We start from the raw sequence: 16528 nt of genomic DNA on the forward strand, positions 1-16528 counted from the left end.
TTTTCTTCATGTATTAATGTAAAATGAATATATTTCATTTTATCTTGATTATTGTATTTCATTTTACTTTTGGATTAAAATATACATGAATCAAGTGTTCGTAATTTTTGGAATATGTTTATTTAAAATGACCATGTATATACTATAACAAAAAATCTCTTATAAACATATTCATTCAAATTCTATGAACCTATGTATTTCAAACCATATCATTGGTTCTCTGCACACAGTCCTTTCTAGTTGCAATAACTATACATTTTGTTTCAATAGTGATAATTTGCGTTCAACACAAATGGAGTAATATAATTATAACAACAATTAAATAATATATTATTATATATTCGTATCCATAAATATGTATGAATAATTAATAAGCAAAATAATTTTAAAATGTTTGCATTTAATGATTATCGCAGATATATTTTATTTTTCCTAATTTTTTATGTATTTCATGCATATCATTTTCTCAAATTTTTATATGATATTCTGCATTGAATAAGATTGTAATATAAAAACATTAATTAAATGTAATTCTGTCTGCGTAGTTTATTGTGAAGTAACAGCAAAAAATTACATCTACACTCTCTTTATATTTTGTTTATATATAATAGCATACTGTAATTATATTATTAGAATATCTTTGGCATAGAAATAAATGATCTTACTCCATAACATATTGTTAAGGAAAAAAACCTTCTACGTATAGTGAAAAATATTTGAGATTATTTCTAAGTGTACAAAAAAATACGTGTAAAAAAACTCACATAAATACAGATAGTCTAGCAAAAGATGAACTCTAATATATTAATATACTTTTATATTTATTGTATACACTTCTACCGCTTGAGAATAAGTCTTCAATCTCAGAATCATCAATGAACATAATGTCAAACTGTAAAAAATATAATCGTTTATATTATGATAAGAATAAATACAAAAGAATGACTGCATTCAATGAATTTAAAAATATTTTTCATTATTCTTCTTTTATAATAAGAAAAAATTTGCTATTAAAGGTGACATTTAATAGATTGATTTATGATCATGATTTATCTTGATAAAAAATGAAGAAAATAGCCATATAAAAGAACCTATAGTATATTATATCTCACATAAGCTTTTGCATTTAAAAATGCTACATATATTTGTGTTCGTATAAACAAATATGTTTATATGATATTAATATCGCAAAATATGTGGTATATATAAATACCAGTCTGTCTTATATCTTACCACTATTAATTCTTAAAGAATAATGTAAATTTCTATGGTATAATTTACTTTTATCTATCAACTACAATATGTCTGACATAAGAAAGGGCTATTGCACTTTGATACCAGTTCCACAATATGTTAAAAACTTGTATTCAGAGAAAGGTATCTTTACTTTAAAAATTATGCTCATTGTTCAAAATATTTTCTTATAAAGTTATTCTGAAGTTGCTATTAAAGTTAATATACCAATGTTAATTAAGCCATGTATGATTGACATCTTCATTTATAAGTATTAAAATTAGATAACTTATTTGGTTTGCTTTAATGTGCATTGCAAAGATCTGATTGGACTTCAATCTTTACTGGTATCTTCTCATTTAATACGCATTAGTTAAGCATACTGAAGTACCATAATTAGATTTCATTTCATTCATGTTTTATGCACTTTTGTTTAAAAATATAGAATTTGTAGAAAATTCTAAATCTTATCTCTGTTTTTATTTCTGTGTATAGTATGTATGAAAATGATGGCACATGTATTCTTAATACGAAATTGGCAATAGATATACTTAAAAAATCTGCTGACTTTACGTGCACGATATATATCCCTCATTTAGCCTTGGTCAAATAACAAAGAAAACGCTTTCATATCTTAGCAATGATTTACAGTTTTTATCAAATTTTAACTTAGTTGGTAACATTATTTGCCGTTAATTCATTTGTTAACAATATATATGTACTTTTTTATTTGTAGTTCACCCATTTCTTAAATCACATTTGTTTAGTGATATTAATATTTCTACTTTTAAAATACAACACTATATATAATAAAAAGGGTTATATATTTTGCACTTATACACAAAAAGAAGCAATATATAATAACTTCATGCTTACTTTGGCGAATGATAGCTCAGTTAAACTATCAACATATAATGTCCATTAGACAGAATATTATACAAAAAGAACAAGTATTTATTAAACAATGATATCTTAATTGTTTAATGAAGAAATATAAGGTTAATATGTAAGAAGTAAACAGTCAAATAATCTCTACTCATTTACAACAAAAAAGAAAGAACTCAGCATACCTTTATAAAGCCAAAATTGAGAATATAAGTGATAAAAACAAGCCATAAACTCTTTTGCAATAAATCAGAATAAGTATATGTAATATATATGTATATATGCTTTTATGTATATATATATATTGGTATAAAATTTGGTCAACTTCATCCTATTTGACAATACTACCATGTATTAAAATATTTTGTACGAATATATATAATAATAAAATGGCTGATAAATGGTATGTATAATTACACAACTATTACTTTATGATAGCAGCAATATCGATGCTTGTTTAAAGTGATTAAATGTACTATTACAATAATTAAATTTGCTCAAAATCAAAGATGAAACATTTACAGACTTTTTAGCAATTTCTACAGTTATTCAACATTCATATGTAGACTTACATACGTCTCACAATAATACATACAACAAAATAAAAGTAATAATAATAGTAATAATAATAGTAATAATAATAGTAATAATAATAGTAATGGTAGTAATAGCATTAATAATAATAGTACTAACAAGAATGATAATAACAATGATAATAATTAATAAACCCTTCAATTCTTAAAGCATAATTGTTGATGAAACGAGCATTAATATATAAAAACACTGTTACTAATAATTATAATGAAAATATTTATATAATAATTTTTTGGTTTTATACTATAAAACAGATGATTTTATAGAGGAATATTCTAATGGCACAATACCAAATTAGTGTAAAACATTAATGATTTAAAATAGCTTCCAGGTAACATGTAATAACTTAATGAGAGCTCTTCTATAATATGCTTATTATCATCATGTTTATTATTGACAATTCAGTCATATGATTTAATCAAATATGTCACATATTTTAAGTAATATTTTAGTATTGATATTACCTATTTATAGTGTATAGTTTGTACGATCGATGATTATTATATCAATTCTATGTCTCAAGGCTATCATCTGACAGGATTTTGTACGGTAGTGCACCCCTAGAATAAATCTCTGTTATGCACTCAAATGTTATCATTTCTCTTCTTTCAAATGATATATTATAAAAGTTAAGTTCCTTTTAATGTAGCAGGTTTTAACATATTTCAAACTATATTAAATGATAAATCTCATAGAATGAGATTATGACTATTTCTTTTGAACGTATTAAACGTTTTTTTTTTCATGCGTTTTACTCAAGCTGAAACAACTGCTTTTTGTAAATAATTTCAGCTTTTAATCAGAGAGACCAAATGTCTAATAAAATAGATTTTTATCCTACCTCTTTCTTTTCTTCTGCAGATGTATTTCGTCACAGTAAAAAATAATTTTTCGATAAAAAAAAATAATGTCTCCTTTGTTTAATTTTTGTACATTGCTGATAGTACAAGGCCGTGGCACACATTTTATTCTATATGATATACCATATATGTGTAAACTGTTGAGACGAATTTTAATTGGTACTTCAAACTCAATTTTTTTTTCCTCCAATATTTTGGTTCAATGAAATTCATATGGTAGAATTACCATGCTTTTGTGAATGCTTTCGATATTTTAATTTCATTCACTCGATTTTCATAAATTAGATCAATTTAAAATCTTAAGAATGTGTTACATATTAAACGTCCCTCTACATATATAATGTACATTTTGCACATTACATTTCTAACATTATGATCTTTTTTCTTCTTGTACATTATCGAAATGTAGTAAGATTATTCAATACCACGTGGACCATCTATTGGCATAGTATGTAACACTTCATCTAACAATTGTAGAGCTCTGTGTAAATGTACCTAAAAAGAATACAATAAATCTTTCATATTATGTATTCGTTATTGTAATATATCAGATACTTTTTATATGCTAATATTCTAAGTTAATACTTTTTATACCTCAATCCAACATGGAGTTTCCTTTATGCTTTGTCTCGGATAATCAGGACCCCATCCTTTCACGAAACTTAAACGTAAGATGCAAAGCCGTCGAAGATCATCGACTCCAATACCTGCGGCTGCACTTAAACCTATAAAAAGTTTGTTTTATAGTAATAAATTTTTAAGTAAAGTATGAATTACATATATACTAAAAGCATATACCAACTTTTAGTTATAGGTGCTCCATGTGTAAGATGACCAGCAACAGCAGCTGCTTGTGCAGCAGCAGCAGCTTGAGCTGTAGCTGCCTGTCCTCTCATTTGTTTATGACACTGACGCAAATCAAACACTTTAATATATGCAGAAGGATATATCTTATGTACCGCATCTCCAGGTGCTCGACCAGCTTCTCTGTCTAAATAATAAGACTGTACAAAAACGCTATGCTCGCTTTGGCATCTTAACCACACATCTCCTTCACCTCTTAAGTCTAGCACTACTCCTTTTCCTAAAGCAGAATTAATATAATTGTTTATAAAAAAAGACTGCTCTATTGAATATTTAATATTTAAATTTAATTTATACCTATGTGAAGCCGTGCTCTTTCACTTTGTTCTGTTCTGTGCACATTACTTAATGCTCCTAAACAGAATCTATTACCACCACTTGGGTCTACATAACCATCTACCGTCACAGTTGGGCAACCACTGCTTACTTTAAAAGTTTCTCCTACTTGTGTATCTAGTTCGAAATAACCAACAGAACACCAATATTCAGGTGCTGGTTGTGTAGACAATAATCCACCAATATTTCCACCAACGTCTCCTCCATGACCAGTCCCTATTTAATAAAAAATATATTAAGAGGAAGAATTATTAAACATAATAATGAATATAAACTTACAGTAAGATGTAGCATGAAGATGTCTATGATCTGGAGGTTGCATACTTTGTGTGTAAGTAAGTGTATTAGCTCCTGTCCATTGTGGAGCTCCAGAATTATACGGATTTGTTGCCGTGCCAACAGTAAATCCATTTGCATGATGAAGATGTACAGGTGATACAGGAGAATTTTGACCTTCACCTGAAATAGAAATTATTCATTTTAGGATATTACTGTAAACTAATAAAATGATAAAAAATATACCCAAAGAAGCTGCCAAGGCATCAACGCTTGTTGGTGGTTGATTAATATCTTGAGGTGGAGTAGTAGTTCCATAAAAAGTATCTGTTGATTGTCCTTGGGGAGGACTCAAAATCTGAGTACTGCTGCTTCCACTGCCTGCATTCAATGACTGCTGCTGGCTACCTACGGTGTGACTCATTGGATGTACTACTGCTGTAAAATCAAATGTGACTCATACACAATACACAATACAGACGAGCTAATATCATATTCGAAAGTTCACAGAGTTTTACCCAGTGCTTCTGAAATTATTAATTTGATAGAAAATTCTGCCATGTATAAAATATTGAGTTGATTTTTATACAAAGCAAAAGCTGATTAATGAAAATAAAGTACAATAAAAGCACAAAAAGCTCTTTATCATATACGTACGATGATGTATGTTATGTGTTGAAGAGTGATGAGGTGTAGGGATCCAAGTTTGCCTAGGGCAATTACTGTCGTCCAATTTAGTGTGGGGGTTACCACTATTCCCTCCCCCACTACTGCCAAATATACCCTCACCATTAGCTGTGCAACAACAACAAAAGAAAAAGAAAATAATAAAGCCAAAATGAAATGTAAAATTGCAACATAATATAATATACCTTAAAGCAATAATTATATACTTAAAAAGGAAAAAAAACAATAGAGTAATAGCATATTTATTATTGCAATAGCAAAACTTGCAGTAAATATTTTGTGCTATGAAAGATAATAGTTTTATATTTATTGAAACATGCCCCATATTTAACACATTAATGATACTTATTAAAAACATTTTTTTTCCACGTAAATACAAAACATACTAAATGTATAAATAAATATTTATAAATGACACCAATATTAATATAATAAAAAGTATTTTGATTGTTTATATACATATATAAGTGAATCTTATTATTCAAAATATTATAGTTGCATCTCATGGAGCACTTCATTTCATTTTTACATATCTTTTCATTCATATTGCTATATTCTTATATACATACCATTTACAAGCCAGTACTAATCAAATCCATGAAATGTTTATATAATAGATATAATATATATTGATATAAGAGAAAAATCAACTATATTTATTTAGATGGCACTGGCACAAAGATACAAGAAAATTAACAGCTATGTGCAAAAATGTTTTACTTACTTGGATTAGGTGGAGCTAAACCTGGTATAAAACCTTGTTGTGGTTGCGGTGTATTATTTGCTGTAGAAGGTTGCGTGGGTGGATGATGTTGTATTGTTTGATTCATTTCACCGTCAACATCCATAGCTGCTCCTATTGCTCCAGCTGCTGCTGCTCCTCCACCCCCAACAGTATATTCATCTTTCACCAATCTGCTGCCTGGTCCTACACCTACTCCCGATTGCAGTGTCAATCCAGACAGGTCTGTAAAGAACGGGTCTGTGCGGGGGAAACCAACCCATTCCATCATACACCAAGGCCACAATAATAAATCATTTACACTTATGGTGCTACAACTGAGTTCACAAAAGCTTTTCAAGCAAATAACGTAAAAAATATAAACAACTATTATAATTACGGTGTGTGAATGCAACTTTAAAAAGATTAAGTATAGATGGACACAATAAATAGAAATAACGTACCTATGCCAGGTGAAACAACTCTTTCATAGTGATAAGGATTCACGCATACAGAATCACATTTTAAGTCAAAAGCAAATTGACAATATTTGACATGTTTTAATTCATTTTTATGTAAATCTGGCCATCTCCAGATCCGTGCATAAATGACATGTGGGAAACCTTTACGTCCAGCAACTTGCAACCTGCCATCAAGTGTTCTTTGTATGGTAACACATTTGCTGGGATGTGCTCCATTTGTAGTAATTGCTGTTATTAAGCTATCTAACTCATCTCTCTTTTCCTATGAATATGACATACATTATTAAAATTATTATCAAAATAAATAAATATTATATACACAATTGTAATATTTCATTTAAAAGTATAATTACTTTAAGTTTTTTCACCAATGATTCTATAGCACGTTTACTGAATCCTTCACTTTCACCACCTTGACGATGACACATTAAAGAATGTACAATACTTAAGCATGCATCTGCGCTTGTTGGAGCGCTAGGTGTAATTCCAGTCATTTCTCTAACTACAAAAAAAGAATATGCATATACACATAAATATTTATATTAATATATATAAATAAATAATAGTCATAAATAAAAGTTTATAAAGAAAAGATAAAAAAAATAAATACAAATTTTACTACTTACGCTCTGGATTAGGTTGCATTGGGGGCGAGGGATAAAGGTGACCTCCCCCGCCCGCCAATCCAACCATCTCTGTAAAAGCCGTGGTGGATATTGTACCACCGCTTAAATGCAACACTTAAATTTGTTTCTAGATACAAAGCTATTTTCTTTTGTAATTTTACCATCTAGCAACAATATTTAATCTTTGACTGATTATATACTAATATATAATCTATCTGGAAAAGAAATATTTTTAATAATGAAAAAATTATTTCATTGATATTGATATACATGAGCATGAACAAACAATAATCACACCTTTTCCCAAGCGAAATTCGACTCAATGAAATAGTTTCAAGACAGTAATACTCTTGAATACCAAAAAAACTCTTCATATATTAAAAACCATAAGTATATACGAACTTCTTTAATCTTTTATCAATAACACAAATTGTTATAGCATCAAGTTTATTACGCCTTTCTCAGTCGTATATTTGTAAAATTAGAAAGATAGATAAACATTTTTTTGATTTTGGTTTAATGTTACACTTTAACGGAGGTTAGCATGTTATATTGTACACTTACGAACTGGCAGTTTATAGTTTGAAAAACTTCTCTCTACGAAATTTATAGTTTAAATATATATGTATCTCGCAATAGTCATGCTAGCTTTATATAAGTTTTAAATACGAATAAATAACGATTGTCGTCAATACGAACACTCCGACACTTCGACAAGACTCTACTAGGTAAAAATCAGGGTGTCCAAGCTTTATGGAACCTTAACACTGATCTCTATATGCTTGTTACAGATTTGTCACCGTAGCATATGACGGAAGTGGAAATATAACCGTCATCTTGATACGCCAATTTTATTCGCGCCAAATTTAAAAATTCCTATATTTAACTTTTATATTAATAATCAAACATTAATTTTTCTTAGATTATGTTACTTTTTAATATATAACAATGTAAAATATGTATCATGCAATTAGATCATGCATGAACAAATATTAGCTTTATTTTCAACTGTTAAACCATAAATCAAATTCAAGAAAAATATTTAGAAAGAAAGCGCTAGTAACAGCAGACAAAAAAAAATGAGGTCTAGTAAGATGGCGGAGATGTAACTTCCGTCAAATAATTGTGACGATATATTACTTCGTAATTTTTATATTCTAAGAGAATGATGAGCTCTCAAATTATTAATTGATAACAAAAGAGGTTTTATTAAATATATATAATAAAGCAAATATAATATATCATAATTTGTGTTTAGATTAATCAAATTTATTCGTACATGTTATAATTATACAAATTTAGTTAATCAATGACAATAATATATAAATTTTCTTGAATTATTTACTTAAATCAATAATCTTTTTATTGATGTGAAGTATCTTTATTGCAAAATTACAGTATATAAATATGTCCTAATAGTTTTTTTTTTCATTGATACAATATTTCTTCAACATAGTAATTTATTTTGAATTCATTCATTCAGATATACGTATTTATATGTTTATTTGCAGATGTAACTATTCTAAGGTATATTAAAATTGAACATTTCTATAATGTAAAATAAAATCATATTGGTAATAGATAAGTACTTCTAATTCTATATTTACATTATTAAAAACACATGGACCTTGCAAAAAATTAATCTAATCATTTAAAATAGTTGTACAACAAATGTTAATTTTTTATAAGAATTTTTAATTAATACAAGTACTTGAAGATGATTTGAGAAAAATATGCAATGAAAGTATATTATGCGATACAATATATTACAATGACATACTGATATTGTTAAAAATGATGTATATCAGACAATAACTATTTTCAAACATTATTATTAGACTAATTTTTTTGCTTCAAAAAAATATTTAAGATGTCTTATTTGCCATGCGCCCATAATTAATAAAATAATTGTTTGGAAAATAGACCACCACAATACACGACGATGAGTACTTTCTGATGTTTGTCTGAAACGTTCTTCTCGATACTAAAAATTATTAAAAAAAAGAATTTTAGAAGTAATATTTAATTATTAACATTAATTATATTTTGTTTCATAATTTTCTTACTCGTTGATAATTTTGCTCTTTGGTTATTTGTTCAACCTGATCTATAAGTTGGCGAATTCTTAATTGCAATTCGGATAATTTTTCTTTCTGTGCTACGTTAGCATAATCAATAGCTTGCTCTCCTACTTGAATATCTAAGTGTACTCTCTGTAAAATAATATTAATTATGATACATAAGTTATATAAATATCAATACACATTTAATACAATTTACCAGTTGTGAGCCACCGAACCATGCAGTACTGTTTGAATACAAACAGATAACATGTTCTCCAGGTGTATGCGAGGTAAAGGCAATTCTTCCTTCAGAACTGTATACTCTTGAAAGAATAGGTTTATCATCGGGATCTCTGATTTCAACATGCATACCAATTCCAGGACTACTTTGCATAAATCCATCGCTTCTTGGATCATATAATTCCACCTTATAATGAACTGTTAATTGATAAGATATCAATTATTCAGAAATATAAATAAATATATTACAATAATAGTTTACCTAATACTTTCGTTTCATCAGGAATTTCTTCAATGAAACATTTTCGTTCGGTTTCACCGATATGAAAGTATAATCCAGTTCCATGTTTAAACAAAACGCAAACAAGGAGAAAAATAATATTTCGTTGTTTTAACATGTTACAATCAATATGAAAATAGTTTGCATATAATTTAGAATAATTTAAATAATACGCAATATCTTATACCATACAAATTGTAACACGCGAAACAGACGTCACCTTCGACAAAATAGATCACCAACAATCACCAGAGAGTATTCATTTACGTGGCGTCATTGATAATATATTATATAGAAAGGCTTTCTATTACTCGAAATATGTTTCGTTATATTATTATTATACAACAAATGTTGATTTCATTCAGTACAGATTGCAATAATCCGATAATATTTTTAATTAATAAATAAATCATACGTTGGAATTATAATAATATAAAATAAATTATGTATCTCAAATAGTATATTTTCTTAATTTTTAAATTAAATAATTCATCTTTTTAAATTATTTTTCTCTATTATTATTTGTAATTTTTATTAATTATTAAAAATAAAAATAGTTTATTAAAGTAAAATTTAAATTTTGCGCTTCTTTTCAGTTTCATGGTATTACGCATGTATAAAATTCTCTTAGGCGATTGTAATGCTTCATATTGAGATTCACTTTATGTCTTTGCTCTAGACATAAGTTGGTCCTTAGTCCATTTTATTGGTTCAATAATAAAATTGCAGAAATGTCGGCGTGGAGACAAGCAGGATTGAAGTAAGATTTTTATTGTATTTTTCTGTAAAAATTTATACTACAAATATGTTATAAAAATTGCATATACTACAATTATATGTTGTAAAATTTTTGATGTAATATTATATAACCTATCGAGCAGAAATCGTACTTATATATTGAAAATAAATTATTAATTTTTTCAGTTATATAAATTATTCTCAAATTGCTGCCAGACTTGTTAGGCAAGCTCTGAAAAGCGATGTAAGAACAGAGGCTCAAAAACGTGATGAATCTAGTGTAAAATTTACTCAATGGAAGGATGGAAAACCAATCAGTATGTATATTTTTTAAATCAAATATATATAATTTCAATCAGATCTAGTTTAATTTTCAATAATAAATATGATTATTGATTTAATTATTTTATATTTGAATCTCTATTTTCTATGACTTTTATAATAATTTATTATTCGATACAAAACAACTTTGTTACAGCTGAGAAATATTAAATTTGAAGATCAGTAAGTCTATGAGTTTTTGAGTTAATGATTTGAATTTATAAAAGCATTTGAAGTTTGAAAATAACAAATAATGCAGTATGATTGTGTGTAATTTTAACATTGTATATATGATAGTATTTCTTTATTATATATAATATATATATATTTTTTTTTTATATGAATGTGCTGTGCATAACAATCAAATGTGTCATACTTCAATGTAACCTTTTTGAAGTTTCTTATTTACTAACAATTTTTGAGGATTTTATATCAATAACAAATAAATTTTTGTTACAGAAAAACAGTAAATCTCTGTATCACAGCTGGGTAGGAAAATTCATCCAATATTTACATTTATAGAAATAATTTATGTATGATGATCCTAGTTCATGTATGAAATAAAATCATCTTCCACTTTGTCATGGCTATCTATATTTTAATTTATGCTGTTAATTTTTTAAGCGTCATCTTACAACAGGGCAATGTGCTTTGCAGTGTACTGAAAAGAAAATAAAGATATATTATACAGTAAATTTTTTTATTTTCTTTTTTTATATTAAAAATAAGAATTTTACCTATGAATTCAGAAACAAGATCATTGTCATTATCTCCACGCATAGTACCAGTAATTTCTTCGTCCTCTACCATTGGTAAAAATAGCTGCACGAACTCAGCTGTATAAGGAGGTGCAATTGCTTCCAGTACCTAGAATAATAACATAACAAAGACAATTTGTAATCTTGTTCTGAAGTATATAATTAATAGAAAATAAATACTTCGGTAACAAAATATCGGATCAAGGAGACATCTGTGTCACCACGCTGCCAACATTGCTTTATATAACACACTACTGGAACTACACAATCACGGCTCAGTAAATTAACCATCCTGTCTATTAACATCTTTTTCATTTCCAACTAAAAGAAATATTTGTAGTAGATATAAAAGACATTATTTATTTTGAAATATATTATTTAAAAATTCTTACCTGTACCAGTATTTCAAGTTCATCTTGCTTACTTTCAAATAATTGTACAAGAAGTTGCAATACTTTTGGATGTAATAATGAATGACAAACAACAACTTCATCAAGCAAGGCAAGATGAACAGGACAGTGTTCGGTACATAGTTTAAAATATGATGGTTCTGTAACAGTACATTCGACCCATCTAATCACTCCAACACTTACAACAGGAAAGCTATAAAATAATATGGATATAATTAATATCTGCTGATATTCTTGCCTGCTAATATGCGTAAAATTTTCAATATATAATGTACCGTATGCATTGATAAAGAGTTTGTAGTTCTGCTATAAGTTCAGTAGAACCTTTATTAATGTTACATATATTATGTACTTTTTCAATTGCTTGAATAGTGGTCTTTAGTTCATCTTTATTGACTTTACGGGTATTACCCTTTTTAGCTGAAATTTCACATACGCTTGCAGCATAAGCTAATAAATATATGTATTTTGATTTATGTTCAGGATTTACTTTTACTCCAGGTTTAAATAGTGCATCCACTAATAATTCTATAAGATATAACGTAAAATAAAAATATATATCTTATTTCATAAAAACTATGTAAAAGATTTAATATATAAAATTACCCAAAAATTGAGGATTACGAAGTAATTCAATTGATGGAGGTTCTGCTGCAGAATAATTACGAAATAATACAGTGATATCTGCAGGATTCAAAGTATTTCGTGATAACATAGATGCCAATGCTTGACATGCTGCAGGGCTACTTGCTGCTCCATTGAGAGCCATTGTGATAGGAGTAACATCATGCCGGCTAGAAATATTAATTAATTATTATTTATATGTTACAAAAACTTGAATTAAAATTAATTCAAAATTATAATATTTTTACTTCTGTTGAGCACATTTTGTGATTTCTTGAGAAAGTCTTTTCATCATAAATCCACCTCTGGATTCTTGTGCAAGAATTTGCAATAATACTTGACTGTAAACGTAAGTATGTTGACCATGGCATACCATTTTCTGTAAAAATAGAAAATGTTTTATATGTTGTCTTTAATAAATTTTATAAGTTAAAATATGATATTTGCATTTACTAACAGCACATTCCTGAATACTAGACTGCCAGTTCTCTGTGTTTTGTAAAAACCCAGCAATTGCTGTTTTTAAAACACGAGAAAATACTTCTATTTGCTGTGCAGCTGTAGAGATACTTGTAATTTCTCCTTGAAAACCAGCATCAGATATGAGCTATATAACAAAATATACATGAAAATATAAGTATATAATGTTTGAATAATACAATTACAAATTGATATCTTATAATTTCCGTTTACCTTTATGGTAAAATTTAGCATTAAACAATCAGGATATTCTTCAGCAAGTCTGTAAATAAGCGATCTCCAAGTGGGATGTTGAATCATCTCAGTTAACCAAGCAGGTGTCTATGTCCAAAGAAAATAGTAATTTACATTTTTTCTATTTTTTTTTTAAACATAAAATTAAATTAACTTACTTCTCCTTCTTCAGTGAAAATTTTATCAGCTTTTTTTGGGTCAAATGTTTTCAAGATCATGTCTTTTAAATTATTTTCTACCATTGCCTGTACATCTGTAACCTTTACTCCTGCAAGAATAAGCCATTCAGCAAGGAGATTTGCCATTTGTGCACAAGCAGTATAATTTTTGGATAATAATTCTATAACTTGTTCTGGATTGCCACCTGCTTGAAAATACCTATAAAATGATAATATGAAAATTTTCTACTTAATTTTAGATTCATTCAAAATTAATATTATTATTACACATCATTACAAGTACCTTTTTAATTGTGTAAAAATCCCAGGTTCCATTATGTAATCAGCTGTTTTAAATTTATCTAAACATTCATTTAAAACTTCTTGTGGATTATCAAATGTATCTTCTCCTCCACATTCATCAGTGTTTCGCCCCATTTCATCGCCCCAACCACTACGGTCTTCATCATAATCAGATTCCATCTAAATAATAATATATTCTAACTTTATTATTTATAAAAGTTAGATTATTAATAAATATAATAAAAACGAAAAATATTATTTACTTTAGATTAATTTTACTTTACAAAAGTATATGTATAGTATTGAATATAAAGATACAATATAATTATTTTTCGATTTTAATCCTTTTAACATATTATTACAATAGTCAAATAAATAAAATATAAATTAATTCCATTTGCTAACGATATATCTGGAAAACAAATATGAATAAAGAATAATAAAAATATACTATATTTAGTTTTAGGTTAAGAAAGAACAAAATGAATGAAATACAAAATAAGATAACAATATGAGGTAATTGATAAAATCATTAAAAAGATCTAATAGCTGTATATAATTAAATTATATTACAAATATTATTAGTTTTGTTTCTTACTTTTGTTATTATATTTATTTAATGTTTCTACTACATGTAAACAATTTGTAGTCCGCTATTCTCTGCTTGAAAGCACTTAACCATACACTTATATGATTTATACATGTATGAATTCTATTGGTTCATTACTATAATCTTGGTCCAATAGAAATTTCAATTGGAAATCAACTTTGTCTTTAATCAACCAATTAAAATTATTAAATAGAAAACATAATTTATACTTTTATTCAACGTGTGAAGCAATGTAAACCAATATTAATATAAATTTTTGATGGTTATATACTGGAGATAAATATATTTTATATTAATAAGATATTTTTTTTTACTTAACTATATTAAACTTAACTATATTAAAAGTAAATTTAATTTTAATGAAATTGTATTTATACTTTCTACAATATGAATACTAGCTGTACAGTACGAAAATATATTGTTTTGCAACTATATATTTTACTGCTAGATGAAAAATAGAATATCATATAATATATTGTATTTTTTTGTAGAATGAAGTTTTGACCGAAGAAAAGATTTTAAGAAGATCACCAAGATTTCTTCCCGCTAGTCACGAGGTATATGATTTTTTGTATTTTAATAATTTATAATATTAAAATATTATTTTAAACGTATTTTGTTAGGAAAATATAGGAAAAGAATTGACTATAGAAAAAGAACCTGATATTCAGTCTTTATCATCAATTGTGTTTAAAGGAAAAATTAATTATGCTAATAATTTTTATGATTGTGCCAAGATTTGTGACGATATTATGTAAGAGCTAAGCTTTTATATATTTTTTTTTAATAATTATTGATTATATTTGTGTTATAAATTAAAGAACTAAACATTCTGTTAGACAGCAGGTTGAAAACCATAAAGATGATATTGTACCAATAGGTTTTGATTTAGAATGGCCATTTAGTTTTCAAACAGGAAGTGGAAAAACTGCATTAGCACAAATTTGTCTTAATAAATCTGTTTGTCATCTCTTGCATATATATTATTTAGATAAGTTACCAGCAGCTTTTGTTATACTCTTGAGCCATCCAAAAGTAAAGCTTGTAGGTGTTAATGTTAAGAAGTAAGTTAAGATCTCTCAGATAATTACTAATTATTATATTTAATATTTTTTAATATATGACATAAATTTGTTACAGCGATGTTTGGAAACTTGGTAGAGATTTTACACATTTCCCAGCAGGAAAAGTTGTTGAGGAAAATTGCATTGATTGTGGTACATATGCAAATAGGGTTCTAAATCGTTCTTGTCGTTGGAGTTTAGAGAAATTAACTGCTTATTTGGTTAGTTTTAGAAGAGCATATATATTTATTATTATTATTATTACTAGTATTATTATTATTATTATTATTATTATTTATGGATAATAAATTTCTTTAGCTAAAAAAAAAAATTTGTAAAAATCCTGAAGTAAGAAGAAGTAAATGGCATATTCAACCTTTGAGCAAAGCACAAAAAATATATGCAGCAACAGATGCTTATGTGTGTATAAAACTATTATTTTTATTACTTCAATTTTTATACTTTTTCTTATATATAAAAATTTTTATTTGTGCAACCTTTAAAGATGTAACTGATTACTATTTACAGGTATCATTACTTACTTATTTAACAATTCAAGAGAAGTTTTATGAAAAAGAAATGTTGGCAAGTTAAGCAATGAAAAAAATAACAAAACCTTATTGAAGGATATGTATGGATAAAATTTAGAATATAAATTAAGTCCAATTGAATAGAATCACA

General features: G+C 26.9%; 5 protein-coding genes across 13 annotated transcripts; 2 read left to right on the plus strand and 3 right to left on the minus strand.

Moving 5' to 3' along the window:
* Positions 1 to 101: 101 nt before the first annotated feature.
* On the minus strand, positions 102 to 8343 carry LOC124424179 (mothers against decapentaplegic homolog 4). Of its 8 annotated transcripts, XR_006942244.1 has the most exons (13): positions 7862 to 8343; positions 7565 to 7779; positions 7292 to 7440; positions 6921 to 7200; positions 6460 to 6717; positions 5706 to 5843; positions 5295 to 5486; positions 5052 to 5231; positions 4734 to 4988; positions 4375 to 4656; positions 4167 to 4297; positions 3554 to 4067; positions 102 to 892 (listed from the first exon to the last, which is right to left on the minus strand). XR_006942244.1 is itself a non-coding variant. In XM_046962865.1 (12 exons), exons 2-12 carry the CDS (start codon positions 7629 to 7631, stop codon positions 3987 to 3989), a joined length of 2013 nt encoding a protein of 670 aa, XP_046818821.1. In that variant the 5' UTR covers positions 7632 to 7779; positions 8129 to 8343; the 3' UTR covers positions 102 to 3986. The 8 variants fall into 8 exon arrangements, 7 of the variants coding, with proteins under 7 accessions (XP_046818821.1, XP_046818820.1, XP_046818823.1 ...); XM_046962865.1 differs by having other exon boundaries at positions 102 to 4067; positions 8129 to 8343; XM_046962864.1 differs by having other exon boundaries at positions 102 to 4067; positions 7565 to 7775.
* Positions 8344 to 8929: 586 nt separating this feature from the next.
* On the minus strand, positions 8930 to 10408 carry LOC124424281 (transmembrane emp24 domain-containing protein eca). The gene is made up of 4 exons (XM_046963102.1): positions 10130 to 10408; positions 9845 to 10065; positions 9631 to 9777; positions 8930 to 9548 (listed from the first exon to the last, which is right to left on the minus strand). Exons 1-4 carry the CDS (start codon positions 10263 to 10265, stop codon positions 9399 to 9401), a joined length of 654 nt encoding a protein of 217 aa, XP_046819058.1. The 5' UTR covers positions 10266 to 10408; the 3' UTR covers positions 8930 to 9398.
* A 338-nt stretch (positions 10409 to 10746) lies between these two features.
* On the plus strand, positions 10747 to 11794 carry LOC124424282 (protein stunted-like). Of its 2 annotated transcripts, XM_046963103.1 has the most exons (4): positions 10747 to 10907; positions 11072 to 11202; positions 11364 to 11389; positions 11666 to 11794. In XM_046963103.1, the coding sequence occupies exons 1-3, from the start codon at positions 10879 to 10881 to the stop codon at positions 11375 to 11377; spliced, it is 174 nt and encodes a 57-aa protein (XP_046819059.1). In that variant the 5' UTR covers positions 10747 to 10878; the 3' UTR covers positions 11378 to 11389; positions 11666 to 11794. The 2 variants fall into 2 exon arrangements, with proteins under 2 accessions (XP_046819059.1, XP_046819061.1); XM_046963105.1 differs by lacking the exon at positions 11364 to 11389.
* Positions 11716 to 14853, minus strand: LOC124424280 (negative elongation factor D). The gene is made up of 12 exons (XM_046963101.1): positions 14772 to 14853; positions 14175 to 14353; positions 13871 to 14090; positions 13692 to 13799; positions 13456 to 13605; positions 13247 to 13377; positions 12981 to 13168; positions 12650 to 12902; positions 12357 to 12567; positions 12145 to 12285; positions 11944 to 12073; positions 11716 to 11867 (listed from the first exon to the last, which is right to left on the minus strand). Exons 2-12 carry the CDS (start codon positions 14351 to 14353, stop codon positions 11833 to 11835), a joined length of 1746 nt encoding a protein of 581 aa, XP_046819057.1. The 5' UTR covers positions 14772 to 14853; the 3' UTR covers positions 11716 to 11832.
* Positions 14854 to 15030: 177 nt separating this feature from the next.
* On the plus strand, positions 15031 to 16517 carry LOC124424175 (Werner Syndrome-like exonuclease). Its single transcript, XM_046962856.1, has 7 exons — positions 15031 to 15188; positions 15275 to 15340; positions 15407 to 15537; positions 15623 to 15847; positions 15924 to 16068; positions 16166 to 16267; positions 16376 to 16517. Exons 1-7 carry the CDS (start codon positions 15171 to 15173, stop codon positions 16439 to 16441), a joined length of 753 nt encoding a protein of 250 aa, XP_046818812.1. The 5' UTR covers positions 15031 to 15170; the 3' UTR covers positions 16442 to 16517.
* Positions 16518 to 16528: the final 11 nt, after the last annotated feature.

Source organism: Vespa crabro, chromosome 5 (assembly GCF_910589235.1).
Source record: "Vespa crabro chromosome 5, iyVesCrab1.2, whole genome shotgun sequence".
NCBI lineage: Eukaryota > Metazoa > Arthropoda > Insecta > Hymenoptera > Vespidae > Vespa > Vespa crabro.